The sequence below is a fragment of the Schistocerca gregaria genome, chromosome X (assembly GCF_023897955.1).
Source record: "Schistocerca gregaria isolate iqSchGreg1 chromosome X, iqSchGreg1.2, whole genome shotgun sequence".
Taxonomy (NCBI): Eukaryota; Metazoa; Arthropoda; class Insecta; order Orthoptera; family Acrididae; genus Schistocerca; species Schistocerca gregaria.
Window position 1 is genome coordinate 201,400,382 of NC_064931.1, and position 21,106 is coordinate 201,421,487.

Below are 21,106 nucleotides of genomic sequence, written 5' to 3' on the forward strand. Positions count from 1 at the left end.
ATACTATTTTCACAGTTTGCAGAAGGGATTATTATAAGATTAACACATTCCATGAAACTAGTTACAAGTTCACAGTCAATCAAATGAAACAGTCGCTGAGTAGCCTCATGGACATGGATTTTAGCTAAAACTCAGCACACTGTACAAGTTGTAATTTGCGTTAACTCATATGTGGTACACTACGTTAATTTGAGGCACTGATCTTGCTCACATTATATACTTCAGCAGACTGATTAAAATGGCTCCCAGCAGGCTTCCTTTTATAAGATTGCAAAAATTTGCAATAAACTCAGCTATGTCCATTTGCTCGGGTTTTACAAGTTACAGTTAAAGATTGCTTTTTCTGAATAACTGAATAGTGGAACACGATTTTTTTACTGGTGACTTTTTAGATGAAACAATAATTGCTTGTGCATTATGCTGTCTAGTTTGCCAAAATTTGGTATTTTGTTTCAGTAAGAATGCTTTAGATAAGAATGTTAATTACTCTGAAGCCAAACGAGAGCAAAAGCAACTATCATATCTCCAACATTCGCAGTATAAGTGCCATAATTATTTATCTCTCTTTTTCCTCTACTCTCTCTGAAAGTTAGTAACTGGGTATATGTTCATATGTGAACAATGATACCCAAGTTTGCAGTTACTGGTATTTGTAATTAGCACAATTTTTGGTAAACTATCTAATTACCTCAACAGATTCGGATTAAGAAAATGATGATACTGGGTAATAAAGTCAAGTTGGCTAAGGCCTGAGTTGATATTTGAGAATTTAGTAGTGTGTACAGGCCATATAGGTGATAATATGGAAGATATCTGCAAATAAATAAATGAAATGAAATAAAATAAAAATTTGGTAGGAAGGAAAACGTAACAGGGGGGAAAGAATCCATCTGCTTTGTTACAACTGCTTAAATTCTGTTGCTTCATTTTTTCATTACAAACTAATTTCATCTACCTTTTGTGAAACTAAGTTGTCTTGTTTGTACACATCATGACTCATTTATTATGGTAGCCTTTAAAACCAAATCCCATTGATAAAATAATATTTCCCAAAATTTGCTTACTAAGCTCGAAGTCCATTTCTGAGCAACAAAAGCTGTGAATTTTCTGAAAAGTTGTTATTTCTTTCTGTTGTTAAAAGTATCACAAATACTATTTTCTAATAACACATTTATCCATAACATCAATGAGATACTTATTGTGTGTGCAGTGCTTCTAGATACTTCAGTCCTCCTCCACTTCCCATCATTCCCACCCACAGTCATTTGCACACCATTTACTTGCACAACTTTAACATTTTGACTGTACATTCTGTCTCCATTACCATCAGCATTGTTAAACATTTATTCTTATAACTATCTCTAAATTTAATGCCATTGAGACCAAACCATAGTGGCTGCCACTGAAACATTTTGTTTGATAACTTTCAATACTTGCATGGAGAAGTAGTAAAGTACACTATATTCAACTGGAACATAGCTGCACCTACTCATGTGACTAACAATGGAAGGCCATAACATTGAGATCACACACTGACTTCAAACTTCGTCCACTTTTAGTAGGCCATTAAAACAACATAATGTGCAAGTAGCAAGGTGTACTATTCTGGCAGTTCTGAGAAAATTGCAAGAGGAGTTTTACACATCTATTAAATAAATGATGTATCTGTGCACAGATGCCAGATATTAATATTCATGTTAATATGTTTGAGCTTTGTAAGATGTACGTGTATGAGGAGATGATTCAACACCTGCTCAAACCTTTGTTTTTGTAGTACAAGTGTAAATTCTGTGATATTCAAAAAATTGCACCTACACCATTTGTTCTTGCTGCATTAGCAATATCCCACCACTATGCAGGTTAACTGCTAAATGGGGCCTGCCTCTGTGTCTGCAGTTTAAAGCGTCAAGGTGCAAAATAGTTCCAGGTACCTTACCAGATTGTATGTATCAGGAATTCTGCAAATTTCAACAGGCATATATTTTCAGGAAAATTCCACATGACTCTTCATTTATTTGTTATTAGCTATAAATGTGTTTGTTCTAATAATTAAATTTAATTAGAACTAGTAAGTAGTCAAGTAACATGAAATTCACTAAAACTTCTTGCAAAGACACATCATGTTTTTTAATTCTATTACCTCTCATATGTCATATAAATTAAATAATATGACCAGTGATGAAAAAATATAGATTAAAAATTAAGACTGAACCATCAGCTTATGATGCTCAGATGCTAAACACTTGCCCACCATGAACTCTAATGTCTGGCCCCTACACACAGAAATATCAGTTACATAATAGATGCATAAAACTTCTCTTGCAATTTTCTCAGGATTGTCAGATTAGTGCACCCTACTACTTGCACATTATGTTGTGTTAATGGCCTACTAAAAGTGTACAATGTCTGAAGTAAATCTGCATTCCCAACATCATGGTCTCCCCTTGTAAGTTAGTTCCTGCTGCAGGCTGGTCTGCAGTTTGCTTTGTCAAATAATAAGTACATTTACAAGGGGCACAATTGTATGTCTCTTGGAAATAGGTTTGTCACATCATAGCAACAGCCTTGGGTGGCTAGGCTGTATGGAATGGAGCCCAGCCACCCATGGCTGTCTCTTTGGTAATGACGAACAATCCTTCTCAAAATGTACCGAGGGTCTCACTGAGACCATAATTACCCTCCCAACTTTGTACAGAAACAGATCTCTCATGCCTTATGTTTCCAGTCTCCTACCCCCTCCCAAAGTTCCACCATCCAGCCAGAGAAGAGCATTCCACTCATGACTCAGTACCACACAGGACTGTAGCAACTAAATTACATTCTCTGGCAGGATTTCAACTACCTCTTGTTGTGTCCTGAATGAGAAATTTGCAACATAATATACTTCTCACCTCTCCCACAGTGGTATTCTGCCACCAACCAAAACTACACATTATCCTCATCTGTCCCTGCACAACCCCTGCTCACAACCCCTTGCCTCATGGCTCATATCCCTGTAATAGATCTAGCTGCAAGACCTGTGCCATATATCCTTCCACTACCACCTACTCCAGTCCAGTCACAAACATGACCTATCCCATCAAAGGCAGGGCTACCTGTGAAACCAGTCATGTGATCTACAAGCTAAGCTGCAATCACTGTGCTGCATTCAACATGGGCATGACAACCAACAAGCTTCCTGTCTGCACGAATGGCCACCTCAAACTGTGACCAAGAAACAACTGGACCACCCTGTTGTTGAGCATGCCATCCAACATGACGTTCCTCATTTCAATGACTGCTTCGCAGCCAGTGCCATCTGCATCCTTCTGCCAACTCTAACTTTTCTGAATTGAACAGATGGGAACTCTCCCTGCAGTATATCCTATGTTCCCATTACATTTCTTGCCTCAACCTTCATTAGTCATTTTCCTTACCCATCTAGCCTCTACCTTCCCATTCCAGCATTACACAGCCCTCTATTCCACCAATGCTCACTCCACTATATGGTGAGTGGCAACTATCCTTTTAATATTATAATTTCAGTAATATGTGGCCTAGTTGACTTTGCAGTTGTTGGAAGTGTTAGTCCATGTCATTACTTACTTTTTTACTAGAATTTCCCTCTAAGCATATAGTACTCCTTATGTAGCTCAGTTTTTTTGGGGAATGTCTGAGAGCTCATTTTTATTTTTCAGGCTTATTGATGAATCGCCCCGCTGGTTATGGGCTCAAGGGCGAGTCACTGAAGCAGTGAAGATCGTTGATCGTGGTGCACAAGTCAATAGCAACTCAGAAAAAGTGGATATAGCACACTTTGTTTCCAAAGGTGCACTGTCTGCACAGAAGCAAGAAACTGTTGCATATAGCCTATTAGATTTGTTCAAAACACCAAATCTTAGAAACAAAACACTCAATGTTTGTCTCAACTGGTACGTACTCTTCTCAAAATAATGTCTACATTTTCCATGATTTTTTTTTATTGACATAACTGAAATTATGTAGTACATTTGACAAGGAACAACAGTTCTCTAATGACAGAGGTTTTTTTCATGTAAAAGGAAAGAATAAAGTACAAGTGTATTACAGCATAGTATGGGTTAATGTTCAAGGAATGGGAGGAACATTCCCAACAATACATTACATTAAAAGATATGCTCCGTTCATTTTATAGACCCATTGTGATGAGATCCTTCTTGATGTGGACATAATACAAAATAAAATGTGAAATACAAGAATTAACATGTTTATATTCATATTCATGACAAACGTATTTAGCACAACAGAAGCTAGAAAATCTTCAGCTGTGGAATTCATTTTCATTCACAGTTTAATACAATTGACATAAACATATAAATCCACAATTACTTAAGCACTGTACATAAAATAATTCCTTGTCTTTTTTACTTCCACTGGTAATCTTTACAGAATTAAGATGCGTGGAAGTAGTATATTGTATAGCAGTAACATAGTGACATCATTAACATTATAAACAGTAATTAGTTTTATTATAAAATTAATTGATGAACTGAGTGGCTACCATTGAAACTGCCTGTACCTTGTTAGCAGACACCTTATTCTGGTTGCTAACAAGTTACTGAAAATTTGCTTTACTGGCAATCAGACATCTTGTTTGGAATAAAAGCAAGCACCCTTAACTACTCCTTGTGATAATTTTGTGAACTGAACTGATGTTTTGGAGACTGTATAGATTATTTAATGCAAATCTAATTGATTAACTGATGAATAAACACAGTGTCAAGCAGTAATCACTATACCCACTTCTCTGAATAGGTTTGTGAACAATGTAACATCATGAACAAAATGTGAAAGTTGTTTGAAATATAAAGAATATTTGAAGCATATAAATGATTAGTATTTTGAACCAATTAGTCTACATATGTGCTGATCAGCTTCCTCACAAGAACCATGGATACACATAAACTGATGCACAGAGAGAGTTCAACATTTTGCACTAGTGTTACTCACTAGGGTCCTTCCCCATCGCATCCCCCTCAGTTTTAGTTATAAGTTGGCACACTGGATAGGCCTTGAAAAACTGAACACAGATCAATCAAGAAAACAGGAAGAAGTTGTGTGGAACTTTGACAAAAATATACAAACTGAGTAGTCCATGTGCAAGATAGGCAACATCAAGGAGAGTGTGAGCTCAGGAGTGCCATGGTCCCGTAGTTAGCGTGAGCAGGTGCGGAATGAGAGGTCCTTGGTTCAAGTATTCCCTTGAGTGAAAAGTTTACTTTATTTTCACAAAGTTATGATCTGTCTGTTCGTTCATTGATGTCTCTGTTCACTGTAATATGTTTAGTGTCTATGTTTTGTGACCGCACCCCAAACCGTGCGATTAGTTGATGCAAGAACATGCCTTGTTATTGAACTCACAAACTATATTTGCTGGATTCATATTGCCCACGGAATACATCTCACGTATTTAATGAACTCTCGTCCAAAGTACCGAACAGTCAACTGCCAGCCAGGGAGCCTCGTTAGCAGGAATACTCCCTCTTCCATGCACTGTAGTCGACTGACGTGTGTTTTGATGATTGTTTAGGTTTAGTGTCCCCATACTATGGTGCAGTTACCTCACATCGGACGGACGGACAGACAGATAATAATTGTCTGAAAATAAAAAAAAATTAAACTTTTCGCACAACGGAAGACTTGAACCAAGGACCTCTTGTCCCGCACCTGCTCACGCTTACCATGGGACCACAGTGCTCCTGAGCTCACACTCTCCTTGATGTTGCCTATCTTGCACATGGACTACTTAGCTGTATATTTTGCTTAGTTTTTTCATAGTTCCACACAACTTCTTCCTGATTTCTTGGTTGATCTGTGTTCAGTTTTTCAAGGCCTATCCACTGTGCCAACTTATAACTAAATCTGAGGGGGGTGCGATGGGGAGGTTCCCTTGTCAGAGGGAAACATTACACTGCAGATCAGTACACCTCACGTAGAATTTTTTTTTTTTTTTCACAGAATTGTAGAATTTGAAATGAGTAAATGGGGATGCTTCATGCATGTAATTTGTGTATTTTATCAAATCAGAGTACAGCCAGTTACAATGAGTTCAACAATACAGTGCATGGCATGCCAATTGGTAAAGAACAGAAACTTGCAGTAAGTCTTCCTTCCTTGTGAATTATAGTAATGACCCCATGTGATACTGTAGAGGTGAAAACAATCTCCCAATGGGCATTATTCAATGTCATACTAAATAAATGCTTCGCATGATGATGTGGGGCACTACTAGATATCATAGCCACCTTTTTCTTACTGTTGGTGCAACTTATTTGAAGGAATGTTGAAGAATTCTTTTCTGGGCAACAGATACCATTTCTTTCTTCATATACACATATCTAACTTCATGCTCATCCTCCAAAGAGGGTGCATTACTTCATATAGCTTTCAATGGTCCTGTCATCACCATTTACCAATATGTACTATGACTCATCAGACCAGACAACATTTTCTCACACCTTGGGTGTCCAGTGAAAGTGTTAATGTTCCCAGGCTAAAGTATGTGTGCCCTGTAACATGTGATGAGCATAGGTACTGATGTGGGACTGTAGTCTCTGATTTCTATAATGTTAAACTGGTTCTGGATAGTATGGCAGCTCAGTGGTTGCTGTTGGCCAGCACTGAAGAGGTAATATACTGTGTTATGACCTCTCTTTCTTCTGTTACACTACATGTAGTTGGTGGCAACTCTGGTTATTAACATGTTGTTTCATATGGTAGTGGATACTTGTAGAGGTAGATCTCCTCAAAGTAAGGTATTTGTGGTACAGCATTGACAAGATGATCTTAGAGGTGGATTGTCCCATGCACAGGCACCTGTGATTTGTTGACAATCAACTGCTGTGATATCATATATCTTGCCAATTTTATGTCTGACTATCATTGCAAATCCACTACAAAGTCTGATGAACTCCCACTCACATAATATGCCAGTTACTATAGTGACTAGCACATTCTCTTTCCAATACAGTAACTATATCTTCTTCAGTTACTGAAGAGTGTAATGTAAAATTCTGAAAAAAAAGTTTCGGAAAATGAAGCAACTAAAGGAGACTGAGACTTTCATTAAGGACTAGGATATACACTGAATCTCTTAGGAATATAACACAGACACCTACTTAAAAGTAGTATTTCATACAAAATTATAATACTTTTCCAAAATTAAATGCAATTATTATTTATTAGTAAGGAATTACAAGCTACATAATCTCTTTGCTGCTGACATAATGTTTCCCAAACTTGTCTGTTTTTACAATGTTCTCTCCAATTAGAAATTTACAAGTAAATTAAGTTCTATTCCACATCATCTTAGAATCTCATTCTCTTGCTACATTTTCAGGTTCTTTAATTAGGCCATAGAGTTCTTGTTTATCATTTGGGTATGCCAGTCTCCAGTGATATGGTCTTTTACAGCTCCAAACATTTTTCTCTGGAATATTCTGCTTATGGATGCATATTTTGGTTTCAATACAGATATTTCCATTCTTTTAGAAATTTCATAATGCATAATTCATTTAAATACAATGAATCGCAAAAATATTATCTAAGAGGTCTATGGTCTCTGTTTTGCAGGTTTGCTAATAGCCTGGCATACTATGGTTTGTCCCTGAACACAGGGAATCTTGCAGGAAATCCATATTTAATTTTATTCATTCTTGGGTTGGTAGAAATACCCAGTTATATCATGACTATTTTGTTGATGGACCGTACTGGAAGACGTTCGCTTATAAGCTCACTGATGCTGCTTGGTGGGATATGCTGTATCATAGCATGCTACATTCCACAAGGTATGTCAACAGTGTTTTATAAATTTCTCTATTCACAAAAGTAAATACATTATATTCTATTTGCTCAGAGTATATACTACAGTATATAACATAACCCAATGTCCATAAATCTAATGTAGTTACACAGTTAATGTAATAGATATACTATGCCTGTCTGAGCATCACATTGTGTCTGATGTGGAAAAGGTAAATATCAGTGGTTATAAACTAGCTGCACATATCAGTAGAGAGAATAAGGTGGGAGGAGGAGTTGCCATATATGTCAAAAGTTATCACTGTGTAGAAAGCTTAGATACAAAAAATGTTTGTCTATAGCAACTTATAGAAGCATGTGCCTGTCAACTTAAAATGAAGGGGTGTTCTTTTATAATTGTAACAGTATATAGGTCCCCTTCAGGAAACATTCATTTATTCCTGGAAAACTTGGATGCCTTATTGTGCTATGTGTCAGATAGGGGAAAGAAAATTATTATTTGTGGGGGCTTCAATGTTGATTCACTGAAAGAGTGTAATAGGAAGAATGACCTGGAAGTCTTGGTCGGTTCTTTCAATTTGACATCTGTCATTAATGTTTCTACTCGGGTAGTAAAGGACAGCAGCACATTGTTAGATAACACTTTTATAGACCAAGATAGGTTTAAAAACATAAATTCTTGTCCTGTTGAGAATGGGCTTTCTGATCATGATGCTCAGCTAGTTACAGTATATGACATAGCTCCATTCAGTAATTCAAAACTACTCTCCAAAGTTGTGCATTCACTTAAAGACTCAACAATTAGAAATTTCAGAGAAAATCTTCAGCAGTTAGACTGGGATGAGGTGTACGAGGAACCGGATGCTAATTTAATATATAACTTATTTCATGATACACTTGTAAGACAATTTGAAAACTGTTTCCCCAAGAAAGTAGTTAAATCTAATTATAAGAAACCATCTAAAAAAACCTTGGCTTACTAAAGGAATAAAAATATCTTGTAACCACAAAAGGGAACTTTATCTAACAGCAAGAAAGAGTAATGACCCAGAAACAGCCAAATATTATAAAAACTACTGTGCTACATTAAGAAAGGTTATTAAAAAGTCCAGAAGCATGTGCATCATGTCTGAGATTAAAACCTCTGATAACAAAATCAAAACAATTTGGAATATTATTACAAGGGAGACAAGACAACCAAGAGTACAGGATGACGGCATCACCATCAAAGCGAATGGAAACTTGATAAACAACAAGCCAGAAGTCAAAAACATTTTGAATAATCATTTTTTAAATGTTGTAGAGAAAATAGGATCTAAATGTTCATTAGAAGAAGCAAGCAGTTAATTGAAGAGGCCTTACCCACAACATTTGATACAACTGAAATTCCACCCACCTCTCCTTCTGAAATTAGGAACTCTCTCAAGAATAAAAGCTCACATGGAATTGATGGCATTTCCAGCAGGATCATAAAAGCTTGTTCCCAAGAAATAAGTGGGATTCTTAGCCACATATATAATAGCTCTCTGAAGCAGGGTATTTTCCCAGATAGACTGAAGTATGGTTCAAATGGCTCTGAGCACTATGGGACTCAACTGCTGTGGTCATCAGTCCCCTAGAACTTAGAACTACTAAAACCTAACTAACCTAAGGACATCACACACATCCATGCCCGAGGTGGGATTCAAACCTGTGATCGTAGCAGTCGCACGGTTCCAGAATGCACGCCTAGAGAGACAGAAGTATGCCATTGTTAAACCACTGAATAAAAAAGGGGATACGTCTGATGTCAACAACTACCACCAAATCTCTCTTCTGACTGCCTTATCCAAAATTCTTGAAAAAGTAATGTATTGTAGAGTAGCTTCACACCTTTATAAAAATAAAGTTTTAACAAAATGTCTGTTTGGTTTCCAGAGGGGTTTTTCTACAGAAAATGCTATATATACTTTCACTAATGAAATATTAAATGCTCTGAGTAACCAGAAGTCACCCATTGGGATTTTTTGTGATATATTTGATTTGATTTGATTTATTTCATGTTCCATATGTCCAACTGTGTTGGATACACAAGGACGTGTAACGAGTCAGTTTTTTACAAATACAATCTGATAATCTTATAGCATATACAGAAATTTGAGTGCATAATTATATAAAAAATTTCACAGTAGATTCTTTGGGCAGCAATTATCGTTTTGGTTTTGAATTTATTTTGATGTTTTTTTATTACCTTGGTTATCAGGCTTGTCAGATATTCTCTACCCAAGCCATCCAGGTGAAGTCTGTGTTGCATGTGGAATCTACGTCCAATTCTGCTTATATCAACACATTTCACGTTTTTAAAATGTCTGCAGAGTTTTGCAAACTGATCAAGGCTTTTGATTGTGTAAATCATGGAATACTTCTAGATAAGCTCAAGTACTGTGGTATGAATGGGACAGTGCTCAAATGGTTTAAATCATACTTAACTGGAAGAGTGCAGAAATTTGAAATAAACAGTTCACATAATATGCAAAAAAAAAAACTGATGATTTCTGAAACTGGGGAACAATCAAGAATGGGGTACCACAAGGTACGGTCTTGGGTCCTCTGCTGTTCTTAATATATATTAATGACTTGCCATTCTATATTTACGAAGATGCAAAGCTGGCACTTTATGCCGATGATACAAGTATAGCTATCACACCCGATAGACAAGAATTCACTGGTGAATTTGTAAATAATGTTTTTCAGAAAATCATTAAGTGGTTCTCTGCAAGTGGGCTCTCATTAAACTTTGACAAAACACAGTATATACAGTTCCACACAGTAAATGGAATGACCCCATTAATAAATATAGACTTCGATCAGAAATCAGTAGCTAAGGTAGAATATTCAAAATTTCTAGGTGTATGAATTGATGAGGGGTTGAACTGGAAAAAACACACTGATGATCTGCTGAAACGTTTGAGTTCAGCTACTTATGCTGTTAGGCTCATTGCAAATTTTGGCGATATACATCTCGGTAAATTGGCTTACCATGCCTATTTTCATTCTCTGCTTTCGCGTGGCATCATATTCTGGGGTAACTCATTATTGAGTAAACAAGTGTTCATTGCACAAAGCATGTAATCAGAATAATTGCTGGAGCTTATCCAAGATCATCCTGCAGACACTTATTTAAACAGCCAGAAATCGTCAATGTAGCCTCACAATATATATATTCACTTATGAAATTTGTTATTAACAATCCAAATGAATTCAAAAGTAATAGTAATATATATGGCTACAACACTAGGAGAAAGGATGATCATCACTACTCAAGGTTACATCTCACTTTGGCTCAGAAGGGGGTAAATTATGCTGCCAAAAAAGTCTTTGGTTACTTACCTAATAGCATCAAAAGTCTGACAGATAGGCAGATAGCCATATAGCATTTAAAAGGAAATTAAAAGAATTTCTTAATGGCAACTCCTTCTACTCATTAGATGAATTTTTGGATATAGTAGGTGGGTAATTTCTGAGCGCCCCCCCCCCCCCCCCCCCCCGCAAAAAAAAAAATTGTGTCATGTAATATTTTGTCTAATGTAATATCTTGTTAGACGCCTTTCATTAACCTGACACATTCCACATCATTATGAGGTATCGCATTCATGATCTATGGAACAAGTACTAATCTAATGTAATCTAATCTACGGCGCTCAGAAACAGTCTGGAAAGCTTGTAAGGTTGTTGCAGAGTAGGTTGTGCTGATAAAAATAACTGTTAAAAAAAATTGGTATGCTACACTTTTTCTGAGTTAATTAGCACTGGAGAAAGCCAATCAAGTCGTTGCACATGCAAATTGAAGTGGCGCACCAGGAAAAGTTTCACCAGATGTGTACTTCCTTTGGTTTCCTAAAGCTGAACAAGAGAGCAATACAAAAATTGGATATGAGATGGCAGTAAGGATAAAACCCAAACAAAAGGCTACTAGGCCACTTGAAATTGCATGTGTAATGGCCTGATTGGATAATTTCAATGTCGATTAACACTGAAACAGTGCAACATATGGAATTGTTTTCTTAACAATTAGTTCTTAGTATGACCTACCCTGTAACACCCTAACAATTTTAACATAATGTTTCTGATCATCCTCTGTAATGTATAAGGTGCCCTAATGTATTAGCAAATTTATGCGAGATCAGACAAACTTGACAGGTATTATTTTTTAATCCTGGCCAACAGTTTGCATTTCATATAAATTTTTTGCATACTTTGCCATAACAACTATATGAATAATGTAAGAGTATTATCATTTTACATTATAACAGTGGTAGTGAAAAACAAAATAATTATTATGAAAGAAAGTAAGAGATTAAAAAGAGAAAAATAAGAGGAAAAGTTGGAAAAAAGGTTAATAATGGTAACATACACAAACATTAAGCAGTGCTTGAATATACCATTTGGTCTGTCAATAAAAGTGAAAAATATAAAAAGCATGCTTCATTTAGAAGAACTGGCAAGAAGAAATACACATATTAATAGTAAACATGACATCTAATTAAGAATGCTTTGTTAATAGGGAAACGAGCAGTTAACAAATTAATATGTCTCAAGTAGTGTGCATTCATTTTCAGTTAGATTTGGAAACTGAGGTGCAAATATAATAAAAACCATGGGGCAATAAGTTCCAGAACATGGCAAGAAACACCTTTTACACTTGAATTTGTTATTTTCAGCTGCTTTACTTCTAATTTTCCTTAGCAGTATTTACGCATTTTCACCAGTTCTAAACAATATTCCTCTGTCTCAGTGTTCACTCTAGATAGTGGATATTTTACAGATATTTATAACTATGTTGCACAGTGCATTTTGAAACCTAGCAGTCAAGCTGTAGTGTTTGCTCTGCAAATTCGTGTCTTTCTTACTTTTCTTATTCCTCCATGATTCCCGCTCCTTTAACATCACTCACTTAATCTCAGATTCCATAGTTCTATGCAATTATTAATATAACTATTATTATTATTATTATTATTTAAATACTTAATTACACTTCAGTTTTCTCTTAGCTGCTTATTGCTGTAACACAGGAGACAACTGGCAACATCATTTTGATCTTCCAAAGACCATTTGTATCCATAATCAATACACTGATTTACTTTTAATTTGTGTTTATGACTGTGTACATTCTACTGCTACAGATTTTAGTAAAGTGATTTTACTGTATGGTTTTCTACAAATTCTTGTATTTGAAACACATTTATTCTATCACTACACTCCATTTTAAATGGTCACTCATATATCAACTAGTTCAGATTGACCACAAAAAGAACTGTACTAGATGGGTATGACAGCAAATAAATTGGCTTTCTTTTTTCGATATATTTTTTATTTGAATAATTTTGAGGTTAGTACTCATTTCCTCAGATAAAATAAGGTACTCAACAACAAGTAAAAACAAACAGAATGGCTTTCGGTTTATAGTAGCAGATGAATAAGAGTAACATTAGAAACTATTTTATTTTTTAAACATGAATTGATCATTGTACTACCAATTAATTCCAGTCTGACAACTGAGAATTACAGTGATTTTTTTGTTGTTGTAGAAAATGATAATTTAATTTTTAGAAACTATTGTGTTATTGCATTTAAAATTTCTCTTAAATGATAGCCTTCATACAGGGTTATATTATATTTTTCATATAATATTAATGTGAATTATTTATTGTACTTCCAGAGACAGCAACAGGAAGTGTTTCTGCAGTTACAGTAGTTATGCTTGGAAAGTTTTTCATAGCAGGATCATTTGCTATCATCTACAACTATACAGCAGAACTTTTTCCCACAGTAGTGCGCAATACAGCATTGGGTGTTGGCAGTATGTGTGCACGTCTCAGTGGTGCTTTGACACCTCTAATCACACTTCTGGTGAGTTACACATAACGAAATGGAGAAGCAAACAGTCCCTCATTTTGCTATATAATGTTCTGAAACAGAATTGTCTGTGTAATTATCAGTTTAGATCTATAACAGAGCGGTGTTTCACATTTTGAAGCATCAGGCATGTCAAACCCAACACACACTTTTCTCATATGACATACTGAAAGCTTTGGACCAAGTCAATCACAAAGATGCAGTATTTGTTGATTTCCAAAAAGCATTTCACTTTGTACCATACCTACACTTCTTGTCACAAGTACAATCACATACTGGCTCTAGTAAAATTTGTGACTGGTTTAGATTTTTTGATATGGAGGATGGAGCATGTCATCTTGGATGTAGAGTCATCATCAGATGCAGAAGTAACTTTGGGTATGCCGCAGGGAAGTGTGTTGGAACTCTTGCTGTTCATCTTTTATATTAATGACCTTGCAGAAAATGTTAATAGTAAACCCATACTTCTTGCAGAGGATGCAGTTATCTATAACGAAGTACAGTCTGAAAGAAGCAGCATAAATATACAGCCAGATCTTGATAATATTTCAAAGTGGAGGAAATATTTGGAAAATTTCCTTGAAAATATAAAACTGTGCACTTCACAAAATGAAAAAACATACTGGTAGTATCCTATGACTATATTACCAATGAGTCTCTGTTGGAATCAGCCAACTCATATAAATACCAAGTATAACACTTTGTAGGGATATGAAATGGAATGATCACATAGGCCCAGCTGTGGGTAAAGCAATTGGTAGACTTCCATTTGTTGGCAGAATACTGATGAAGTACAGTCAATCTTCAAAAGAGACTGCTTACAAATCACTCGTGCAACTGAGTGTTGTTCCAGACTGTGGGACCTGTATCAAACAGGAAAATCAGGGGATTCTGAACATATACACAGAGGGGCAGCATGAATGGTCACAGGTTTCTTTGATTCATGGGAAAGTGTCTCAGAAATGCTGAAGAAACTGAACTGGCAGACTCATGAAGATAGACATAAACTATCAAAGGAAATATGCTAACAAATTTCAAGAACAGGCTTTAAACTATGACTCTAGGAATACACTACAGGCCCCTACATATTGCTCACACAGAGATCATGAGGATAAGATTAGAATAATTGCACCGTGCAGAGAGGCAATCAAACTATCATTCTTCCCACACTCTATATGTGAATGGAATGTGAAGAAATCCTAATAATTGGTACAAGGCATTCATCCTCTGCTGTTCACTTCACAGTGATTTGCACAGTATATATGTAGATGTAGCTCTGACAGTTAATTCTATATAAGTCACGTTAGATTGATGTATACTGATATTTCTGAATAAATCAGCAGCAAAATTTAATATCAAGATATCACAGCACCATAGAAACAAGTCTAGATAGTTTAAGCCACATTATTCAACATAACTTTCTTAACATTCCATTAACAGACACATAGGTAAAGGATCAAATTGTAATCAAAGAGAAAGGTTGCTAATAGACTCTGTAGACTCCCTTCCCCTAATTAGAAACTCTAATAAAATTTTTTAAACATTCAACTACTTCGACAAATTATGCAGTTCATTTTACAAGTTGTATTAATTTCAGTAAGTGAAGTGCACTTCTAGTAAGCACATTAATATTTTGGCACTTATTAATTGAAGCAGGGAAGGAATGTTTATAAAAAAAATAATTTTTTATACTCATCTTTCTTGAAGGTCATGGTAAGTAATTTATATCATTGTACAGCAGGTCCCAGGTACATCTGTTTACTTAAATGAAACATATAGTTGTTTGTATCTCATTATTTATTCTCTTCCATATTTTGCTTGATATTTTCACTAAAAATTTTCAAACTCATTTCCACTAAAATGTTGATATTGGTCCATAACAAAAGACAAGAAGAATAATTGACTAATCAGCCCTTACATTGTTTACATGAGGTTACAAGAACTTACAAGAAATAATCAAACCAATTCTTTCGCATGCTATGAGGTTATTTGCAGATTACAATTTGGCTCACGAATTTACTAAAACAAAAAAAACTTTTTGAACTATCATAAATTTTCCAAAACAGAAGTGAATTACAGTAAATGTGAATATATTGTGAAACTGTAATAGAAATGCAAAAAAGTATTTTCTATTCTTTACATTAAATTTTAATTTATAATGGGATGTTCAAAAAATGGTGACCTTTTTACATTGAAAATTTCAGTTGTATTTCTTTAAATAAAATGTTTTTTAAGTTGATTATGTCTTGTGTATATGTTGGATAATAACTAAAAGAAATGTTTACATTAATCACTGTCAATTCAAAAGGAAGCATTTAATTTATATAACTTAATGTATTACATATCACAAAACCATTTATGTATCAGACTGTGAATTTAATCCTCAGTATCATACAGCCCACAGAACTTTGTGTGACTTTTCATTTGGTGTAATATGTTCAATTATTTATAAAAGATCCTGTAAAGCAATAAATTAAAAAAAGGTATATTGATTTCAGAATGAATGAACTATCAAAGTGTGTTTTATTGCTGTGCTAATTTTATCAGAATTCTGGTACCAGTTTTGCAAGCTTCATTTCAGTAGTGATAACATAAAATGAATCTAAAATTCTCTGTTAATTACATCATATTCAATTGTAAATAACATTAACTTCATAGAAAATTTTGAGTTTAATATTGTTCATGTGCTTCCGAATTTCAATATATTAATCACACTACATATATGACCTAATAAATTACATGTAAGTATAATATGATATTCTCTATATTAGCAACAAGTTTCTTTGAGCGTAAATTAAAATATACTTTTGGCAAAGGAGTAAACTGAACCTTAAGTGCAAGATATCTTATATTTGTAACATTTTTTCTTTTTTAATTTTCAGGACTCCTTTGATAAAAAGCTACCTTCTGTTATCTTTGCCACAATTGCCATTGCTTCAGGCTTATTATCACTTTTACTCCCGGAAACACTGAATAAGCCAATGCCTCAAACTTTAGAAGATGGTGAGAAATTTGGGGAAGGAGACACAGCATGTGCAAGTTGTTTTGGAAGAAGCAAAGAAAAATATGAAGTTCCTCTTGCTAGCATGGAATGAATGGTATTTCATTTAATAAACCTTGTTCAAAGTGTGAATGAAAATAAAGTACAAATATTTTCAGTTGAAATACTTTCTGTCCTGAACAAGTGTGTGGATTATCTTTATTAGTTAATCAATATCAGTGAATGAAATACAAAAAGTATTAAACTGTTGCCTCTGAAATTAGTGTGCCCATAAGGAAAAATAATATTATATGTACTGTGACCTCTGAACTTTTTGTTTTCAACTAAATATTTTATAGACTAGCAATTATATACACTAGAAATTGGTCCACACAAAGGACTGTGTGGAAGCTGAATATCATAGCACAAGGCAGTTTCTTACGGGTTCAGTTTGTGTTTTTTTCTGTTGATAGACTGTGAAAAATATGTAAATAACTATGAAAGGAAGATTTTGTACATCAATAAACCACCTGTTGCAGCTGTATTTATAACATATTGGAAATGTTAAGAAAACTGTCAACCACAATACCCACAAGAAATACACTAGAAAACAGAGGCTTATGGGGAAACAAGAATGGCTTATGCATAATCCACAGAATATATTACATCAAAAGGTGTAATTGTAATCAGTTCTTAATGTTAACTGTTGACAAAAGTTGTAAAGCAACGTTATCAGATCTAATTAAATATGAGTCAGTGCACTATGTTTGCTTCACGCTGGAGGCAGTTACATCTTACACAAATATGAATCTGCTACTAATTGCCCCAAAATTTAATTTCACTCTTTGAGGTACCCATTGCTCCAATACTGTCTACTGCCTTACAGCCTCAGCATTTTTATTTTCATCAAGGCAAGGATTATCTTTTGTATCATGATGTATACAGTCTCATGTGCCTAGTCAGCACACTCAGAAGCACAGTGAAAGATACCCAATTCAGATGTGGCGCATGTTAAATAATGTGCAACTAATGACTTATTTCAGTATGTTTCAAATTCTGCATCTGGAAATCCTCTTTCTTTATTATTATTTTTAACTTTACTCTCAGTGGTACACATTGTTAAAATGTGTAAATTTAATGGAACACATTGTTAAAATTAACATATTTATTTTGTTTATTTTGAATAACAGTGTAAAATATGTTATACTCTGATTGCCATGAGCACGAAAGAACCTAATACACATGATTTATTTAAGATCATGTGATTGTGATACTGTGAAAATGATATTACATAAATTCGAATAAATACTTTCCATAATGTAGTAAAATAATTATCCTTCTGTGCGTTTAATACGATCATGGCAACTAAAAATATCACAGTATTTGAAACAGCTTAGAAATAAGTATCGATCCTTTGGATTACATATTTACTTTTAAATTTACTCATTAAGAATATTGTGATAATTAAAATGACTTGGAAGTAAGTATTAATCTTATAGCTTTTGATTAAGTTTTGCTTATTATGAAGTTCTTATGAACTAGTTTCTGAAATTCAAGAAAGTATGTGTTATTATTTCATGTCTTATAAAAGACATGACATTGGCCTAATTCTCTATAAACCAAAGAGTGCTCTATGCCTTATATGGTACCATTCATTCGATGGTATAGCTGGAAACATTGTTTTATAAGAGCCTCATACATTATTTTATGGACATCACAATTAAAATAGAGTAAATTTTAACTATCATAGAAAATATCCCTATAGTTTCTGTTCTCACATTTTAGTGTGACCTTCCTGCATTTCTTGCATCTAATTTTCTTTTCAGTTACAGCAGCCAAGTAACACAAAATAATCTGTTTCCCTTTTATCATTAATAAGCCTGCACTGAGCCTCTAGATATTCATTAACTACTCATAGAGAACTGGTACTTGCTTTCCATAAACTATTTCAACATATTTTGTATACACAAACTGCAATGTACTGGCATTATTTAATTACTGATTTCTTGAAACAGAAGAAATGCCACCTATGAACACTTTCAGAATTTCCTGCCATAAATATTAGTAAAATATTAAGAAAATCAAAAAGTATTTTTCTCCAATTTGGAGCATTTATGTAGAAATTACATAAACACATTGTTGTGCTAGATAGTAATTAATGCAAGCACTATTCTCAAGCATTCTATATTAATAGAAATTTTGTAGCTAATACTGGAAAGTTTATAGTTTCATGTGGAGAAAGAAATTGTGAAATCTCATGTACACAAGGTATTCATTGCCTACATAAAGTATAATTTACCACACAAAACACTGGGAACAGGGAAAGAAATGGAAACTAAGGTTTGTGAACCTGTCCATGAAGTATGCTTGGAGTGAAATTAAAACTAAAATCTGTGTGTCTGCCCACGAGGTATGCTTGTATGGCTCAACTGGAAGAACACAGCCATGAAAATAGATTATCCAGCTCGAATACTCAGACCCCCACACCATCTTAAATTATCACATATAATCAGACACTAGTATAAAGCCCATCCTGCTGCAAGTGTACCACTGCATTCTCCAAAAACCAACAAATAAATTGGAGTCCTTCCTCTAATTTTTAATGATGGCAACATTAGGTTTTTTTACTAATACCTATATCTTCTGTAATACTCATATATATTCACAGATAGTTCATTTATTTCCTGTGAATTGCCAAATATAATTGCCAAACATGAAATAGATCAGTTTCAATGGGGACATTTATCATCCTGTCCATACAGTGTGCATGCTGTAACTTTTGTCCCAACTGACACAAAATTTATTATACATGTGTGATGCCCAAACAGTTCAGTGAGACATGTAAATAAAAATAGCTCTCTCTCTCTCTCTCTCTCTCTCTCTCTCTCTCTCTCTCTCTCTCTCTCTCTAATTTTTAATCAATTCTGATTCTTCCTGACCACATGAAATAAATCATATAAATTTCTTCTGTCCTGCTGCATCTGCATAAGACTTACCAGTTTGAAATCCATTACTCTTATGATGCCAACAATTCATCTCATCCTTTGCTGCCTCTTCTCCTTGTACCTTTGGTCTTCCCCAGTATTAAGATCTTTTCCAGTGAATCATGTCTTCTCAAGAAGAGTCCAAAGTATGTCAGGTTTTGTTGTAGTATCAGACCTTCCAAGTAGTAATCTGGTTTTATTTATAGAAACATCATATAGTATTTAGATAATATGCCTCACAATACTGACTGTAAATAGAACATGTACATTTGAAGAGTATTTTAATTACTTACTTTATAGAACTTCCTAGCTAATGCAGGAAAGTGTGTAGTTTCATGTGGAGAACTTGTAGCCATAATTCTTCCAGAATAGCATTTCCTTTCTTCATTTTTTTATACTTTTGCTGTATAGAGAAGAAAATGATTTGCAGAATGCAACCACAGACACTGTATTTTCTTGTTTGTTACCTTTTGTGATATTCTATGAATAGTTCTGCTTAGAGATAGGTCACAGCACACACTTGCAACCTTTAACACACAAGCAGTCCTTTAATTTCATGTAAATGACAGAATGTTGAGACATTGGTAATGGAGATAAAGAAATGTATGTGTGTGGATAAAGTAATATTTCCATAGCTAAAAGGGCAATATAGCTGTAGGTGAAAATGTTGACCAACACAAAGTGGAAATCAAATATTGAAATAGCATACCTTTTCATAGGAATGTTCTTTGCACAGAATTTTTATGTAAAAGAATGAAAGAAAGTAAAATAGATCAAGACACAACCATTTCCGACAATTCTCTCTATCACATAGCTTCACTGTGGATAATTGGTATAAAAAGTGCTAATGTTACTTTTATACACTTTTCTGCAATACACATTCCAAAAATTATTAAATTGTAAGTAAATGCATTGTTGCTTGTAAATCCTGAAAACATCAACAAAAAACAATCCTTAATAACAATGTAGTGTAGTACCACACATTTTTAGTAACTAGCATGGCATATGAGAGTGGTTTCCAAGGACAATTATAAATTATGAATAATACTGGAAAGTACTTATGTGGTTTAAAGGTGTGATGAGGGATCACTGTCCACTTCTTCCAAGTATGAGTATTTTGTAATGATAGAATGCTAATATTAGTGCATGGCCAGTGTTATAATGCAGTATTTATGTTTACTTTGTTGAAGGTCCAGCCATGAATACTGCTGACACACACACACACACACACACACACACACACACACACACAAGCCTGTTTGCACATCCCACAGTGTGATGTAATTTTTTTTCTAAGGATATAAAGCAACTGTAAGCAGCTACTCTCTTGTAATACATAATAAAACTTCTGACCATGTGGAAAGAGGATAAATTTGTGAAAAAGAAATAATGTTATGTTCATTCAGTTGCTCAGAGAATTCATACAACATTTTAACAGAGACAATATATGCATAAATAAAAAGAAGCT

At 34.5% G+C, this 21,106-nt stretch overlaps 1 protein-coding gene across 1 annotated transcript in view; it reads left to right on the forward strand.

Moving 5' to 3' along the window:
• LOC126298453 (organic cation transporter protein) overlaps nt 1-17,198 on the forward strand; it is a 685,520-nt gene extending 668,322 nt beyond the window's left edge. Inside the window, exons 7-10 of the mRNA XM_049989783.1 lie at nt 3,678-3,911; nt 7,591-7,805; nt 13,478-13,668; nt 16,557-17,198. Of these exons, the coding sequence (XP_049845740.1) occupies nt 3,678-3,911; nt 7,591-7,805; nt 13,478-13,668; nt 16,557-16,769 (853 nt within the window). The 3' untranslated portion in view covers nt 16,770-17,198. The remainder of the gene's footprint in view (nt 1-3,677; nt 3,912-7,590; nt 7,806-13,477; nt 13,669-16,556) is intronic.
• The last annotated feature ends 3,908 nt before the right edge of the window (nt 17,199-21,106 follow it).